This window comes from Dromiciops gliroides, chromosome 2 (assembly GCF_019393635.1).
Source record: "Dromiciops gliroides isolate mDroGli1 chromosome 2, mDroGli1.pri, whole genome shotgun sequence".
Lineage (NCBI taxonomy): Eukaryota > Metazoa > Chordata > Mammalia > Microbiotheria > Microbiotheriidae > Dromiciops > Dromiciops gliroides.
The window spans coordinates 545,621,926-545,639,716 of NC_057862.1; the positions used below are offsets into that span (position 1 = coordinate 545,621,926).

General features: G+C 38.5%; 1 protein-coding gene across 4 annotated transcripts in view; it reads right to left on the bottom strand.

Moving 5' to 3' along the window:
- The window catches only part of EXTL3 (exostosin like glycosyltransferase 3), a 103,928-nt gene that overhangs the window by 23,320 nt on the left and 62,817 nt on the right, over positions 1-17,791 (bottom strand). For all 4 annotated transcript variants that reach the window (XM_043982990.1, XM_043982989.1, XM_043982992.1 and 1 more), the window contains one exon: positions 1,668-1,795. In XM_043982990.1, the coding sequence (XP_043838925.1) occupies positions 1,668-1,795 (128 nt within the window). The remainder of the gene's footprint in view (positions 1-1,667; positions 1,796-17,791) is intronic.

Genomic DNA, 17,791 nt, shown 5'->3' on the forward strand with positions numbered 1-17,791 from the left:
ACAAGCCCTGAAGTCAGGAGGACCTGAGTTCAAAACCGGCCTTAGACACTTAACACTTACTAGCTGTGTGACCCTGGGAAAGTCACTTAACCCCAATTGCCTCACCCCCCCCCCCCCAAAAATTTTTTTTTAAATTAAAAACCACTATCAATCTTTTTAAAGATTGCCTAAATTGTTTATTCTTTTGGCTGCAGGAAGGCTAGAAATTCTCTATGACACCATGCTCCTCTTTCCCCAGGATTTGGTTTTGCTGTCTTCCAAGGTTATACTGCATCATGATGCCATCATTCAAAGATACCAAAGACAGGGACTACAATACTGAAAAAACAACCTGCTGGATTTACCCATGTGGTAAAATATGAAAGTTTTTAACAGTCGGTTAGGATAACTGAAAGACGCCAGTTTTTCAAGGACCACCCTTTTGGGGAGGAGATGAACAGTCCGCCTGCATAACTGCACATTTATGACTTATATTGAATTGCTTGATTTCATAGGGAGATTTGTCTCAAGCAAGAGAAAGAACGACTTTCCTCTCTTCCTTTTCTGTATTGTTGTTCGCATATTATTAGTCAGCAAAAGTTATTATATTCTTTTTACTGTTCCATCAAGGAAACATTCCGTTTCTTGAGGAAGCAAAGGGGGGAAATGTGGTAAAATATGAAAGTTTTTAACAGTCGGTTAAAACCCTTTTGGGGAGGAGATGAACAGTCCGCCTGCTGCGCATGTCAGACTGCCTGCCGGGCTCTTGACTTCCGGGGTGGAGAGAACGGGAGTAGGCCCTTTTGCCTGCTTGGCGGGACTCCTGGCGGCGCGGCACAGACGGTCTCCCTCTCTCCAAAGGTGGCCTTTTCGGTTTGGTGAGTTTTTATAAGGAATATAGACTAAGCCTAGATTTAAGACGATTTGTATTGTATTTCTATTTTCCTATCCTTCTAATCAACATCACCTTGTGACTATCATACAATAAAGGCTTTATCTAGAAAACCAGAAGCTTCTTCCATTTACTAGTCTGGGAGATAAATTAAGGGAAAAGTTAAGTAGGGGAGATTTATGATCTAATATCCAATTTTAAATCTCACACCCACACGGCATAAACCCAAAAAGCCACTGCCCTTGGTACAGGGTGGACATTTCATAGTATGGGAGGATTTATCAAATGGCTGGTGAAAGAATGAACACCTGCTTCAGTGAGATACCAAGAGGCAGCTAAGGGAAAAGTAGAAGGGCCAATCTCTAACTTGACAGAGCCTGGATTTATCAATGGAGTTCCTGGGCTACCTTTCCCTGTAAAGATATGTACTGTGGCCAACATTGTATTCTAACTCTTTATTTCTCCAGAGCCTTACTGAAAAGGCTAAAGAAATGTTTGTTATATGAGCAAATGAATAACTGATATAAACCCCCAAAGGGTTGGAAAGTAGGAAGCCTATTTGCTAGGAAGATCATGTAGGTCCTGCCTGGGAAGAAGCTTCTGCACAAGGAAAAGCTGACTTCCTGAGGTCTGTCTGTAAGTGGGGATGTGCTTTTGAGTTGAGTGTCTAGGCTCTGGGAACTCCTTCTAACTTAGAACATCTGTTCCAGACTGTGGTATGCCCCAAATCTCTCAGAGAAGGACCTGGAATTTTGTCCTATGCTCCTTGCTGCTCAAAAGCCAACCAGCCCCTCACCGAAAGCCAAACATGATCTCATCGTGGCGGAGGTGAGCATCATCATCAATGGACAGGATGGCCTCAGTCTCAATTTCATTCCAAGGTAAGAAGCGATTGTTCAAGCTGTTCTTCTCAGTGCGGACCACCTAAAAGGAGGAGGAAGAAGCAGGAAGCATGGTGATAAATGTTGTCTGCGCAGCATATGGAAACAAGGAAAGCTTATGCCAGAGGAAAGCATAACGGAGTTTATGGAAGAACTCAAATTACTGCCATCTACACAAATTAATATACAAGTCTCAGGAAGAAAACTGCTTTGACAATTCAACGGTTTGAACTTTATGCCTATAATCTCATTTTTATTTGCTAATCTGTTTTGTGAAGCAAGCCAGGGCACAGATTATTTTTACACAGCAGAAAAACAAAATCCCAAATCACTGAAGACGAAAGCAACAAAGTTCAGATTAGGAGCTCTGGTTCTTGAGTAACCAGCCATAACACCATCCAACTTAATTTGGCAATCCCTAGGGTTATTGAACTTTAGGGCTAATCTCTAGGAAATCATTAAATAATTTCTATCTGCAACTTAACTCTACATAGCCAGAGTCAAATTTGATATTCAGATTTTTCTTAACTTCAGACATCTTATGTCCAATTTTGAAAGGTATTTCAGTGTTGTTAGAAGGGACAGAATTCGCCTAAGTTACTAAAACTGACATGGACCACTTAGTTACCTAGATTAGTAATTACTCAGGTGCTTAATATGGAGTGAATAAATAGCTTTAATTGGCTTTCCAATAATTTCTAGACTACTAATATAGTACTGCTATAGTAGTATAATACTGGGATAGTAGTATACGACAAGTTTAGTTCTACAAATGAAAAAAGTGTCAATACTTTGATGGAGCTTGCAGTGAGGCTTATATTCCTGAAAGCAGTTTCTAACAAACCCGCAATAAACTGCTCAAGTTTATATAACATTTCATGGTTTACAAAGTATTTTCCTTAGAATAGCCTCTGAGGTGTGTAGCATGAACATTAACCTCGTGTTTCAGATAAGAAGGCTATAGCTCAGAGACTTACCCATCCTACACCAGGGCTGGCCAGAGTTGGAACTGGGACAACAACCCAGATCTTCTTTATTCGAGACAATCTTATCACTACTGTCTGTGAAATCAAGCAGCTCAGCCAATCCCTTCACCATCTCAATCGCCTAGATTGGACTATTCAATTGTTATCACTATTTTAAAGGCCTAGGTGTCTACATGCCCATTCTCTTTTCCAAATGAGGCACTGCCCATGGTCTCTGTTAGGAGAAGCTGGCTTTGAATCTCATCTGGGCTCATTACAACTCAACAAAAACACACAGTCGAGAGACCACCCAGCTACTACATCAGTTTCTTCCCATTAGGTTTAATCCACTGCCATTCCAAGCATACACAAAAAACTTCTTTTCAAGGACTGTTTCTTCAGCAAAACCCAAACAACTTCTTAGATTCTTAGAAAATCCTCCTCCAAGGACTAGGGCCCGAATGTTCCTCAAAATACCTTAGTTTCTCCCCACAAAACATGTTCATTTTAGTATGATAGACAGGATAAACCCACCATAAGACAGTTTCTTGGTTATGTGGATACAGTTATATTCTAGGCCTTATCAATTCCTCTACTACATTTATTTCATACCCCCAAAAGCCCATTATAATACAACTGATATATCAGGTAGGAATCCTACCCTGTATCTCCTGATAGTATTCTACTGCGATGAGATAATTCCAAGCAGTTATGTAGCTCATTTTATCTTCAAAGAACTTTATAATGAACCAATTAATCCAACTAGTTAGAAATCACATTATTCTGAAAAACAATAAATACGTTTTCCAGTCCAATTCTCAAGGCCTTGAGGGACCATTTTGTTTTCATCACAACACCTTAACTGAAGATAACTAAATAACCACCTGGTTTTGCCAGCTTGCTCAAATTTACTAGGTATTTAAAACATTAAGCTCTTTCTTCATAGATTTCTAACCCTCCCTTCCTCCCAGTCCCCAAAATGAGGGAGGGTTATAAAGCTTTTCCTCTAATTGTTAACATCTGACTCTATACATACTCCTGAATTAGACAAAAATGGAACTGAAGAAAATTAAAACATGGTTGACTACTGATTATTCATATGTGGATCATCCATTATATATGGTAAAATCTTGTGAAATATCTATACCAAATTTAATATTCTAGGCTGGCTTCTCTCTGCCACCAGTACACTTTCTGGGCTACCTATGCTCCTCATGAGTGTCTGCTAGAAGAGGAAAAGAAAGGATCAACCCACAGAAGGCTAGGATACAAAAGAAAGGGTCTAGTATTGCTTAGGAAGTGTGCCAAGAACTAGCCTGGCACGAGTAGAAAATGCCTCCCACCTAACAAACTACACAAAGACACATGGATGAAGTCAAGATCCAAAAGTGGCCTTTCTCCAATTACAGACAGCATTTTCAACAATGGGATCTGAAGGACAGCTGGATTATTGCTGAAAGGTGTGGTCTTAGACTGTTCACTGTCTGATGTGCTCCAAACTCTCAGTAGCAATAAAATCAAAGTATTTCAAAGCAACACTCAACGAATTCAAGTGGTTGACCAAGTGCCTAAGGAATGAGGATACTTGCAAGACACTGAAATCATCTCAACAGCCTCACAGCAGCTAAATACCTCATTCATGTAAAAAGCAAATAGAAAAGTCTCCATGACATGGTCTACTAGTCTTCAATAGAAGGTGTGAAATGACACCAGGTTTAGTTCTATGGGGATCTTCTCAGAATAGGCAAAATGGGGTCAACACTCTGTATTGCTTTGTAACTCAAAAAAAGGCCACTGGAGATCTATTTTAAGACACAAAAGTTCAAATGTGCAGTCAATGCTAGAATGCAAAGGCTGAGGAGATCCGGGATTATTCAGGGCAACACCAAACCAAAGATTTCTCCGGAGCCTTCAAAGTAATATGTGGAAATCTCTACAACATCTCTACGGAATGCTTATGATTGATACCACCTTCACGCCCTTCATAGGGAGAGGAGAATTCAATGGAGATGGAAGAACTGCTGTTATCTGAGGCCCAATTCCTAGACAAAATCTTTGGTGCCTAAGGCTCAGGTCCAGGCTAAGCTACTGGTGTCAGGGCACTCCATAGTTATGAAAGGCTGAAGCTCTATTGCTTAGGTTTTTTGGTTTTTGGTTTTTTTGGCGGGGTAGCAAGGTGGTACAGTGGACAGAAGGCTAGGCCTGGAGTCAGGAAGTTCAAAGCAAGCCCCAGACACTTACTAGCTGGGGTGACCCTGGGCAAGTCATTTAATCTCTAACTGCCTTAGTTTCCCCAACTGTAAATAATAATAGGGATAATAATAGCTCCTACCTCCCGGGGTTGCTGTGAGGGTCAAATGCAATGATAGTTCTAAAGTGCTTAGCACAGTATCTGGCACATACTATGTAAATGGTAGCTATTTTTTCCAGACAGTTCAGTAAATCAAAGATGAATATACAGTACCTATACATAAAGTCACAGGTTCTAGAACAAGAAGGCTTCCAAATAGAGATCTCAGTCACCCTGTGGAAGTAAAGGGCTACGGTTTTGTTCTGGCAGCACAGGGTAGGATGACTTTGGAGGTAGGATGCTTCAAGATTCCAGCCCTGAGATGTGCTAGGGTCAGCATTCCGCTCCCCTAGAACCAGGGATAAAAGGTTAGGCAAGGGGGCCATGCATGGTCTTGGTGCTACTAGAAATCCTCACCTGCCTGTATTCATGGCAGCAATGAAGACCTGTGACATTTTCACACTGACATGGTAGATAAGGTGCAGCCTCTAAATCTGCTTTTGGAGCAAATAATGTCTGAAAATGTGCATCAAAAAAATCCATAGGATTACAAAAGAAATCTATATTAAAATAGTTATCAAATGTTAAAAACAAGTTCCCATATCCCAAGGTAAGAAAAAACTCTTGCCCCACAAGTCAAATACTAGAATACTAGTACACTGGGAATTCTGGGTAGTTGGGTTGTACTCTATTGAAGTTTTAAATAGTAAAACATTATTTATTTCTGTACTGTTGTTTAAATATCTATGTGCTCTTGTCTTATTTATCATCCTAGCTAGATTGTCATCTTCTTAAGAGCAGATTATACCTTACAATTACTTCTCGGCATGGATGCAGCCCCTGGGGATACAAAGATAAAAGCAAAAAAAGTAAGGGGGGGGGGTCACTAAGAACTGGAAGAAAGAGGAAAGGCATCCTGAAGGAGGCGGCATCTGAGCTGAGCTGTGAAAGCAGCCAGAGGATCCAAGAAAGGTGAGGAGTGAGAACATCTGAGATTGTGCAGGAGGAGCTGGAGGCAGGAGAAGCTGGAGCCAGAACACTGTGTATGGGGAACAACAAGGAGGTCGAATAGGTTGAAGTGTAGAGTATGTGAGGTGGAACAATGTAGAATTAGTCTGAGTTAGGTGGTGCAGTGGAGAAAGCATCCATCGATGCCTTCTGTTTGCTAGAGACCTTCCCCAAGGTTTCTGAGCATTCTATGAATGTGAGATGTGAAGATGTGATCCTTTGCTCTCCAATGACCAGCCTCACCTACTTTTCAGATCACACATTCCTGGGATGGCATCTTGGACACCATTTCTAGCACACAATCACTCTTGATTACTTGCTCTTGCCATGTGGCTCTCCCTTATTCTTTAGGTCACTGATTCTTGAGAAATGACAGCACTTCAAACTCTATAGCCAAACAGTATCACTGAAAATACACTGACAATAAAAATCTAAGTGTGTGTCGGGCAGTAGATCAGAATGTCTGACAATCCTACCAAGATTCAATCCAGTCTGCTCTCTTCCTTTTACTCTATGGGAGTCACAGTCAAGATAATAAGCATTCTTCGTGTGTGTGTAGATTATTACTGGGCTGATCTCTTCTGAGTGGTTACGAATCACAAAGGGGGATCTGTAGTACTTTAAGACTTTTGCAATTAGCACAAAGTCACCTGCAAACTGGAGCATGTGGGAGACCCCCTAATCTCTAGGGAATCTTTGGTCCACTTAAATTCTGCAGAGGATGTAAATACTTTAAAAAAAAATTCTTTTTTGAGGACATAAATCTTTGATGAACATCTCCACTTTTTATGTCTGCCTGGATATTAATAGTCAGAGGATGGTTGAACAAAGTAATTTCTGTAGATGCAACTACTATCAAGCAATCTTTTGTGAGCCAGAGGCTCTGAGAGGGGTGACTTGGCCCTGATCACACAGCAGTAAGTGACAAGATATGAATGAATGGAGGCATCTCCCAACTCTAAGTCCTGTGCTCTTTCCATCACATCATGCTGCTCCTATTTGACTAATTACTATAAATAAGAATATATGGGACAAGCTGCTACAGAAAATCAGATAACCATTTCAAAGCCAATGTAAATAGTGTTTTAATTATCTGTTGTATGGAGACATCTAAGTACCAAGTGCCTGCCAGAGCTACATGCTTATTTCTTTAAAATAGTCAGTTGTAGGCCTGGGTGTGGGAGGGTAAAATTGGCCAAGGCTGGGGTGGTGAAAGGTCAGGCTGCAGCTGTCCATACAGCTGCTCCCTTCAGGGGAGAAAGAAGAGAAAAACAGCCACATTTCTTACTATCACAGTATAAAAACAAGTCTGTTAAAAGCAATTTGGTGGGACTGCGTTGTGAGCCATTAAGAAATGGAAATTAGGCTGGATTTCATCCATGGACTATAGATTGCTTAATTCTGCATTAAAGGATGGAATAGCCACAGGATATTGGAATTCAGTATTATCTTCAGGGAAGGGAATAAGCAATTCAACCACAAAAGCAAAAGCAAAGTACAGAACATCTAAAGTGAACATAATGGTTGGACTACTGATTCAATTAGGGTTCCTAAAGAGAAAAAAAAAAGTTCACTGAAGTCCCTTTCAGCTCTGCAAATTTATGGAACACCTACATGATGCATAGATAAATAAGACAACCCCTGCTATGGAAGAGCTTATCATTTCAGAATACTAACAGGATATATTCTAAGCCATAATTCATGGGTTACTTTTGCCTGCTTAGGACATGACTAGAAAATATTGAGCAGGGGCAATTAAAACTACAACAACCACCAATCACCAAGTTGGCTTTAAAGAGTTAGTGTGGCATCCTAAAATAAGGCTGAGTTAGGAAATAAACTAATTTCTTTAGAAAGCTTAAAAAGATCAAAAGTATAGATTAGGCAGCTAAATTATGTAATGGATAGAGCACACCAGACTTTAAGTCAAAAGACCTGAGTTTGAATCATCCCTCAGACAAAACGGTGTATGGCCCTGGCCAAATAATGTAACCTCTCTCCATGTCATAGTATCCTCCTTAAGAGGGTTACTGAGAGCCACAGAAGATTCTCTATGTAAAGTACTTTGGAAATAGTAAAGTGTTATGTAAATGTTATATTATTATTATCCTAAGAATAAGGAGATGAAAACAAAAAGAAAGTGAAAACAAAGAAAAGATTTTTCTGAAAATGTGCCTTAAAACTACAGTTCTGAAGTCCTCAATGTGTCAGATACAAACCCTGTTCACTAATCACTTGCTCATGGAGATAACTGATCCAGAAGGACAAAGATGCTCTTTGATTCTTTCTTTAAGGATATGCAAATTAACAAGTAAGAGAGAAAAATGACTACAAAACCATCATCATTGTTGTTGAGTTGCATCTGACTCTTTGTGACCCCATTTGGGGTTTTCTTGGCAAAGATATCGCAGTAATTTTCCATTTCCTTCTCCAGCTCAATTTAAAGATGAGGAACTGAGACAAATAAGGTTAAGTGACTTGCCCAGGGTCACACAGCTAGTACTAAGTGTCTAAGGAATCTGAATTCAGGAAGATGAGTTTTCCTGACTCTAGGCCCGGCACTCTTACTAATATCTAACACTATTGGATTGGACTATTCTCACATTGTTGAAAAAAGTCTGTTGTCTATATATGGTCAACTCTGGAATTAAATGTAGCAATTTGGAATTTTTTTTTCTCCCCAGCTCTATAAACCCTTGCTAATGTCATAGTAATAATGTATCAGCACCACACACATAGTAAGCACTTAGTAAATATTTATTAAATGAATGGGCAGCATTCAACAGTAGCTAAAAAACAAAACAAACTGCACTACTGTCCAGATCGAATGATTGGAGGATCATTTTTTTTTCTATTTAAAAAGAAATGTTATTAATTTTAGAAATTTTACCAAACTTTTATTTACCTGTGATCAGACTTCCAAAACTTACAAAAAGCATAATGAGGTCACTACCTTTTCTTTGAAGCAAATTCCCTGGTTTGTAACCCTATCCTTCACAACCAGATAGGATTCAGGCCTCTAGGCTCATTCATCCCTCTCCATTGGTAGATAAGTCAAGACAAAACAAACAATGATGATTCTGTTGCTAATCAAAATGTCTATAATATAACCAAAAGGAGTGAAAGATTCTCTACAGGTCAGGGATTGCGTTGGTGGTTCAAAGTGACTTATGACTCCAAGCTTTTAAAAAACATTTCGATGAAAGGAAGTCTAATGGTGCCCATGGTTGGATCAGAAATAGAACTAGGGGCTAGGAAGACACATCCCAGAGGAAACGAGGCACTGTGTCATTAATATCAATACTCTAATAGAATTCATCACAACCATGACTTTCGAGAAGCATCAGCATAAATTCACTTTTGTTGCTCTGCAAGTATGAGATATTTTACAAGTTTCAATCTTTGAAAACTCCTACTGTCCATATACAATAAGACCACTAGCAACCATTAAATAATTTCCAAATCAATAAATCCATTTTGTTTGCTTGCCTACAAGTTAAATACCACTCGCTCAATCTCTACAGATTTAAAATAGAGGTCTAGAGGGCTCAATCCTATAAATGTCATAAAACATAGCCAGTATCAGACCTCTTCACTAAATTATAGCCCACTACTTAGAATAAACATCAAAATAGAGCAAAAGAAACCTCTTTTCCTTTGATCCAGGTTTAACCTCATAGTAAGGCTCATGGCCTCCCCAGCATGCACCTACATACTTAATAAACATTTCTTGAACTGAACAGTCATAAGTAGGCTGGGAGAAATTCCAGTATTACCAATCCTGTCAGCCTGATCATTGTTACTTCCCACCTTTTGTCCCACCCTCCCTATCACCTATTCCTGGAGTTGTGCCATGGAAAGAACTTTTAAGAAAGTGATTAGCCCTATGAGACATCAATGGTGCTTGGAGCAGCCAGAAGACCTGGATTTGAATCCCTGTTATCTGCCACTTACTTGCTCAGAGACCTTGGGCAAGTCACTTAACTTCTCAAGAAGACTGGAGTAAGATGATCTCTAAGGCCCCTTCCACCCCCAACATTCTGTGTTTCTGTTTAATACCTAAAACCTGGCAGGGCATGGCTTTACAAAATCAAGTGTACTCAACTCAAACTTAATCAGAGCCAGTGTGTGCTGGCCCTCTATCCCCCATTAATGCACAGTAAAAGAAAACCATGATTTTGATCATGAGCACAACAAGACTTATTTCTGACAACCAATCAGTTTTTAAAACAATAATAATATTACACATGGACTTCGGCTCATAAAAAAGTTACAAGACTGCACAGTCCCCTCCCCCATAAATAAAGTTGCTAAGGATATCTCAGATCAATTATAATTAGTTCTAATTATAAATCAGCCTAAAACCAGGTAACCATTTAATCACTAGGAAAGCTGCTGTTGTCACTTTCATGCTCCTTAACACATTATTTAAAGGTATCCATTATTAAAGGTATCACCAAAACTTCTTTGCCTTTATGTCGGTTATTTCATTTCCTGCCCCTTGACAAATGTTACCCTTTTGTTCTCTGGCCTCACTTCTCTAATTTGAATGTATTAGAAGGAATCATGTCGGGGGAAGCTAGGTGGCACAGTGGATAGAGCACCAGCCCTGGATTCAGGAGGACCTGAGTTCAAATCCAGCCTCAGACACTTAACACTTACTAGCTGTGTGACCCTGGGCAAGTCACTTAACCCCAATTGCCTCACCAAAAAAAAAGAAGGAATCATGGCTAATTCTAGGTAACACACAACATACAGTAATGTTATTTCATTCATCAGATTAGCAGTATTGTTCATGTTCATTATCTTATTTCCTTTCTTCCTAAAGCACTACCACCACCATTATGCCAACTTTCAACAACTTCTCTAGGTCCACAAGATGCCCAGGCAAATTGACAGATGAGTATGAGATCAAAACCTTTCACACTAAAAGTTATTAATTATTTTCTCACACTAAGTTCCCAAGTCTGAGGGCCAGTATCAGTGGGAAAACATTATGACTAGTTAATCAAAGCATGTGCTGAAAACATAATAAAGGAAAAAACTTTCTGTAACTGGGTAACCAAAAAACAAAACAAAACCAAATTCCATAAATTAGCCTCAATAAAATTAATTCTAATAAGATATTAACTGAACCGTCTTATTGCTAGAGTCACTATATACATACAAACACACAAGTAGCAATCCAAAAATTTACTTTGCTAACATTGTTGAGAAAATGAGGCAAACAGTTTGAACCATGAATATAGATATTTGCTAGTCTCTATCTGCCTAAAAGCTGGCAATAAGCATTAAGAAACTAAGAGGTAAAGCTTAGGAACTTATCAACCAATATGACAATGAGGTTCATTAAATTTATAATTTAGTCATAATTTTGGATATTTGAAAAAACTTTAGGGTATATCCTCTGAGCATGTGGGGTAACATGAATGACATCATACTCATGCTCCAAATCCTTACTCAGTTCTATGTTAATTCTCCTAGCAGACAAATAATTTACACTTGGTTTCAAAGGCTTCTGCGCCCCATACTTTTGGGTCTTATTTGAAGGCAGAATGAATTGGTAGAAAGACTATCAGGCTGCAAAGGTGAGGAGACTGAGTTTTTAAGCCTCAGCTCTACCACTACCAAGCAGTGTGACCTTTAGCAAGACATTTACCATTTCACCCATCCTCAATTTCTTTAGTATTGGAAGTGACAAATCTGTTGTCTGCTTAGCTCAAAGTGTTGCTTTAATGCTAAAGTGAGATTCTGTAGTCTGCACAACTGATCATTAACATAGGGAACACCCAGTGTGCAAACTCTTTCCAACAATGTAGAGTGGCAATTTCATTCATTCAATTAATTAATCTCATAGGCTTACAAGGTAAAGATAAGCCACCTCTTAACCCCATCCTACCCTTTTCTTGCTTTTATGAACCCATGTATAGTTTCAGAGTCACACAAGAAGGAAAATATAGCCTGGCATTTAAGGCCCTTCACACTCTGGCTCCAACCTACTGTTCCAGCTTAAGTCCTCTTCTTCAAAGCCTTGTGTTCCAAACTAGAAGACAAAGATTTTCCCTTGTCTCTTCTTACTCTCTCTCACCACAATGCATTCATATTCCTTGTGCCAGAATAGACTCCCTTCATATCTCCTATTAAGAATTCTTTTCACAAAAAGGTCAAGAATATCGAAGAAATTAATTTTAAAAATGTAGGGGCAAGGGGGCAGCTAGGTGGCGCCCATGATTTAAACATAAAGGGTGAGGGGCAGCTAGGTGGCGCAGTGGATAAAGCATCGGCCCTGGATTCAGGAGTTCCTGAGTTCAAATCCGGCCTCAGACACTTGATGCTTACTAGCTGTGTGACCCTGGGCAAGTCACTTAACCCCCATTGCCCAGCAAAAAAAAAAGAAACATAAAGGGTGATACCATAAGCAAATTAGGAGAGGAAGGAATAGTTTACCTATCAGATCTATGGAGAAGGGAAGAATTAATGACCAAAGAAGAGATAGAGAAGATTATAAAATGCAAAAAGGATAATTTTGATTACATTAAATTAAAAAGATTTTGCACAAACAAAACCGATGCAACCAAAATTAGAAGGAAAGCAAAAAGCTGGGAAACAATTTTTACAGCCAGTGTTTCTAATAAAGGTCTCATTTCTCAAATATAAAGAGAACTGAATCAAATTTATAAGATCAAGTCATTCCCAAATTGATAACTGGTCAAAGAATATGAACAGGCAGCGTTCAGATGAACATAGATGTGCTAAATCACTATTACAGAAATGAAAACCTAAACAACTCTGAACTACCACCTCACACCTATCAGACTGGCTAATATGACAGAAAAGGAAAATGATAAAGTTGCAAGTGTGGGGAAAATTGGAATACTTATGTATTGTTGATAGAGTTGTGAACTGATCCAACCATTCTGGAAAACAATTCGGAACTATGCCCAAAGGGCTATAAAACTGCCTACTTTTTTTTTTTTGGTTGGTTGTTTTTGTTTGTTTTTTTGAGGAGCAATGAGGGTTAAGTGACTCACCCAGGGTCACATAGCTAGTAAGTGTCAGGTGTCTGAGGCCATATTTGAACTTAGGTCCTCCTGAATCCAGGGTCAGTACTTTATCCACTGTGCCACCTAGTTGCCCCCACTGTACCTACCTTTTGACACAGCAATACCACTACTAAATCTATACCCCAAAGAAATCATAAAAAAGGGAAAAGAACCCACATGTACAAAAATATTTATAGCAGTTCTTTTTGTGGTAGCAAAGAACTGGAAATTGAGGGGATGTCCATCAACTGGGGAATGGCTGAACAAGTTGTGGTATATGAATGTAATGAAATACTACTGTGCTATAAGAAATGATAAGCAGGTAGATTTCAGAAAAACTTGGAAAGGCTAAGTGAGCAGAACCAGGACAACATTTTACACAATAATAGCAACATTTTGCAATGATTAACTATGATGCACTTAGCTCTTCTCAGAAATGCAATGATCCAAGCCAATTCCAAAAGACTCATGTTGGAAAATGTTCTCCACATCTAAAAAAAAGAACTATGGAGTCTAAATGCAGATTGAAGCATACTATTTTTACTTTTTTGTTGTTTTTTCTTTCTTGTGGTTTTTCCCTTTTATTCTGATTCTTCTTTCACAACATGACTAATGTGGAAATGTGCTTAATGTGATTGTACTATATAACCTATATGGGGGGGGGGGGCGCAGCAGCTGGGTGGAGCAGTGGATAAAAGCACCGGCCCTGGATTCAGGAGGAACTGAGTTCAAATCCGGCCGCGGACTCTTGACACTTACTAGCTGTGTGACCCTGGGCAAGTCACTTAACCCTCATTGCCCCGCCCTCTCCCCAAATAACCTATATCAGATTATTTTTTGTTTTAGGGAGGAAGAATAATTTGGAACTTAAAATCTTACAAAAATGAATGGTGAAAACTATACTTACATGTAATTGGAAAAAATACCATTAAGATGGAGGAAAAAAGTTCTATTCTTAAGTGATGAACTTAAAATGCAAAAAGAAACAAACAACAAAACTGAAAAGGAAAGCCCTTCTCATAATATGAATAGTCCTTTCCTTTTTAGTTTTGTTGTTGTTGTTCAATAGAAGAGGATGGCAAAGGTGGGAAAGACAGATTATAGATGCATGTAAAAAGAATGTTTTATAAAAATCCTTCTGTTATAAGGTCTAGCTCAAACCCTACATCTTCCATGAAGCATCTTAATTCTCATCCCCTGAACCAGAAATGATTTCTTCTTCACCAAAGCTCTCATTCCTTTTTATTAAACCTCTTCTATTCACTGGATCACTTGTGAACCAGTCTCACTTCACATTGGATTATAAATTCCATGAAAGCAGGAGCAAAGTTTCATCTCTGTATTTCCCACCTAATACAGTGAGTGATATGTATGTTGGTATTTAATAAATGTTGAGTTACACTGAATGGGGATACAGAAGGGAATATTGTATGAATCCATGGGAGAAAAAGAAAATCATTTTTAAAAAATGAAATTACCTAGAATAGCAGGGATGTAGTATGGAGATTAAAGAATCGGAGAGTTGGGGATCAATGAAATCTGGAAATCTTGGGAAGAAAGAACATTAAGACTTGGAGTATTTCAGGGAAAGAAAATAAATATATGTTGGAGAAAATAAACATAAAAAGGGAAAGGATCATAGATTTAAGAGCTGGAAGGGACCTTTGAGATGGTAACAGATCAATATTTTTATTACTTTATACATCCCACTTATAATTTCAAGTGTAAATCTAGAACATTAAAAAGCAGTACATGTTTTGGCTTATATGAGAGATCTCAAATGAAAGATTAAGGATAGTTTTTATACAGTAGTCTCAACCCTTTTTTGGCCTAGTGAACTGATAAGGACGATGGCCTTAGGTAATAGCATAGATAATAATATATAATATAATATATTAGATAAAACATTATAATAATATACACTTATGTTATATATAATATTTTATATAATATAGCAGGTTGTCAGTTCCAGTATCTCTTAATTCCTCAGTTTAATGTAGCAAATGTAAATCTTTCTACCAGTTCACATTGCTTCCAAATAAGACCCATGAGTATGGGGCACAGAAGCCTTTGAAACCAAGTGTAAATTATTTGTCTGCTAGGAGAATTAACAAAGAACTGAGTAAAGCATTGAAGGATGAGTATGATGTTGTTAAAGTTATCCCATATGTTCAGAGGACATACCCTAAAGTTTTTTCAAATATCTAAAATTCTGACTAAATTATAAATTTAATAAACCTCATTATCACACTGGTTAAGTTGCTAAGTTTTACCTTAGTTTCTTAATGCTTATTGCCAGCTTTTAGGAAGAGAGAAACCATGAAATATCTCTTTGCATTTCTATGTCTATAAAGGTTACTACGGCTCAGTCTCTTCACTTTTAAATTGCAGGAAATACCTATGGTGCCAGTCAAATAAGATCAGGAACTAAAATTTAGCACTTTATAAACCTTAAAGCACTGAATGTCAGTTGTTTGCATTATCATTATATTTGAAGCATTAAATTTGAACATTTGGGAGCTTGGCTAACTGATCTCTCTTAGCTTTGCCTGCAACAAACTATCTGGCCAAGGACAAGTCCTTTAACTTCTCTAGGCCTCAGTTTCCTTAAATATAAAATTAGAAAACTGTATGATAAGATCACTAAAGTTCCTGATTTTAAATTCAGAATAGTCAAGACTACGTAGTCAAAAGAAAGATACTATTTAAACATTTCATTTCAAACTGTTAGTTCTAATAGTTATTTTCTCCAACATATTCAGCAGTTCCCTTAACTTCTTCAAGGATTTTTGGAGTAACTTGCTAAATTTCTTGCAGAGTTCTACTGTCTAGTATTCCTAACAATTTCCTCATTCTCATTCACCCCACTTCTTAAGTGAAAAGAGAGCCACAGTTCTAAACTACTTGATAATAGACAGTTAAGTTGAACAAATCCTTACAGGATTTTAGTAATGGAAAGTCTAGATAAGGTCTTTCCCTCTCAGTGTGACAAAGAAATCTCTCAATTCGTTACTCTCATTTCTTCCTGAAAGTTTTTGATGAGAGAAAAAGCAAATCACCTGGCCTCGAATAAACAGAGGAAATATAATCATCTAGAGTTCTGAATGATCTTAACTATTATTTTAAACCCAGTCAAAAGAGCTGACAGAATTGCTTGGAAAGCAATGAAGCCCTTACCATGTTATGACTCAGAAGCAATTCAGGTCTGGCTATCGCTGATGATGATGGTGGAGTTGGATTTGAGCTCTCCATTCCCTCCTCCTCATCTCTCTTTCCACTGCTAACACCCCAGTATATCAAATTACAGCCACCCTACACTATTGCAACTGTCCTCCCACCTCGACTCTCTCCTCCTTCCAATGTGACCTTCATGTCATTGTCAGAATAATCTTCCTGGGCAGAGATCTGCCTCACATCACGCTTCGCTACTCAAAATCTTCAGTGGCTCAAATGCTTGTTCAATAAAGTTGAAACTCCTTTGTCTTGAATTCAAGGCCCTCTAGAGCCTGGCAATGCCTTCCCTTTCCAGCTTTATCTCAAATGACTCTCCTCCATTCACTCTAATGCTCAAGCCTAAATGGTCTTTCCATCCTCTGACCTTGCTTCGTGATGCATCATTCCCCTTCCCACACTCAACAGTGCTGTCAAGCTGGCTTTCTCTCTGTTCCTCACTCACAACATAAAGCCATCTACCTGCACACCCTTTCACTCACCATCTCCCATCACTCAAATGCAGTCTCACATCAAGCAGAGCCCTTTAACACAAAGCCTTTCTCAAGTCTCCCCACCTGCCATCGCCTTCTCTTGCTAACAACCTTGTATTTATTTTGTTTCTATTCTGTATAAATCTGTACAGTATATGTCATCTTCCTCGGAGAATTCAAGTTGCTTGAGGCCAGAGGCTATTTCATTTTTACCATTGTCTCCCTAGCACCTGACATAAAGGAGACAGCTAATAAACAAACTACCAATCTGTTACTAGTTTCCCAACCTAAGCTCACACTATTCCTCATGCCAGTAAAACCCAGTCTTCCTTTTTAACCTGCTGATTTCCTACTCATGCATCAAAGCTGGCCTCCTCTATGGAGCCTTTCCTGACGATCCCTGGTCAGTCACAACCTTCCTCATTGACTTCCTGCATAAAGTACTATATTTTACATTCCTAATGCACTAATCAAGTAATGTTAAAAATTATAGTTATCTTTGGTACTGTTTTATCCCCCCTTTATTATGAACTCCATGCTGGTAGAGGCCGTATTTCATTTAGACTCTGTATCTCCCTTACTGCCCAGAACCATGCTTTGTACAAAGTAGGCCCTTAATAAATGCTTCTTGCACTGAATAAATCTATTTACATCCTAGATTAAAAGTCATATAGATGTGAGATTGTGTCCCTTTGGTAGATAGCCCTTTGCAATTGGTTAAGTTTAAAATAAAAAGGAAAAAAATTAAATTACTAAGATAAAGAAAATTTCTCTAAGATACCTTTCACTTCTTGTTCAGTTCTTTTATCTTACAAATGAAGAAGCTGAGGCCCAAGGAAGTTAGTATGTATATTATTTTCCCGGCACTTGACTGTATTAAATGTAATGCTTTATTACATGTTGTTTTGTATAGAAGTTCTAGTTCCTCCATAAACCTCAGTCCCCTGGGGGTGGGATCATCTCCTGTCCTGACCACAATGAACCAGCCATGAGGAGAGTGATCAATAAAGGCTTCCTGGACTAGTGCTG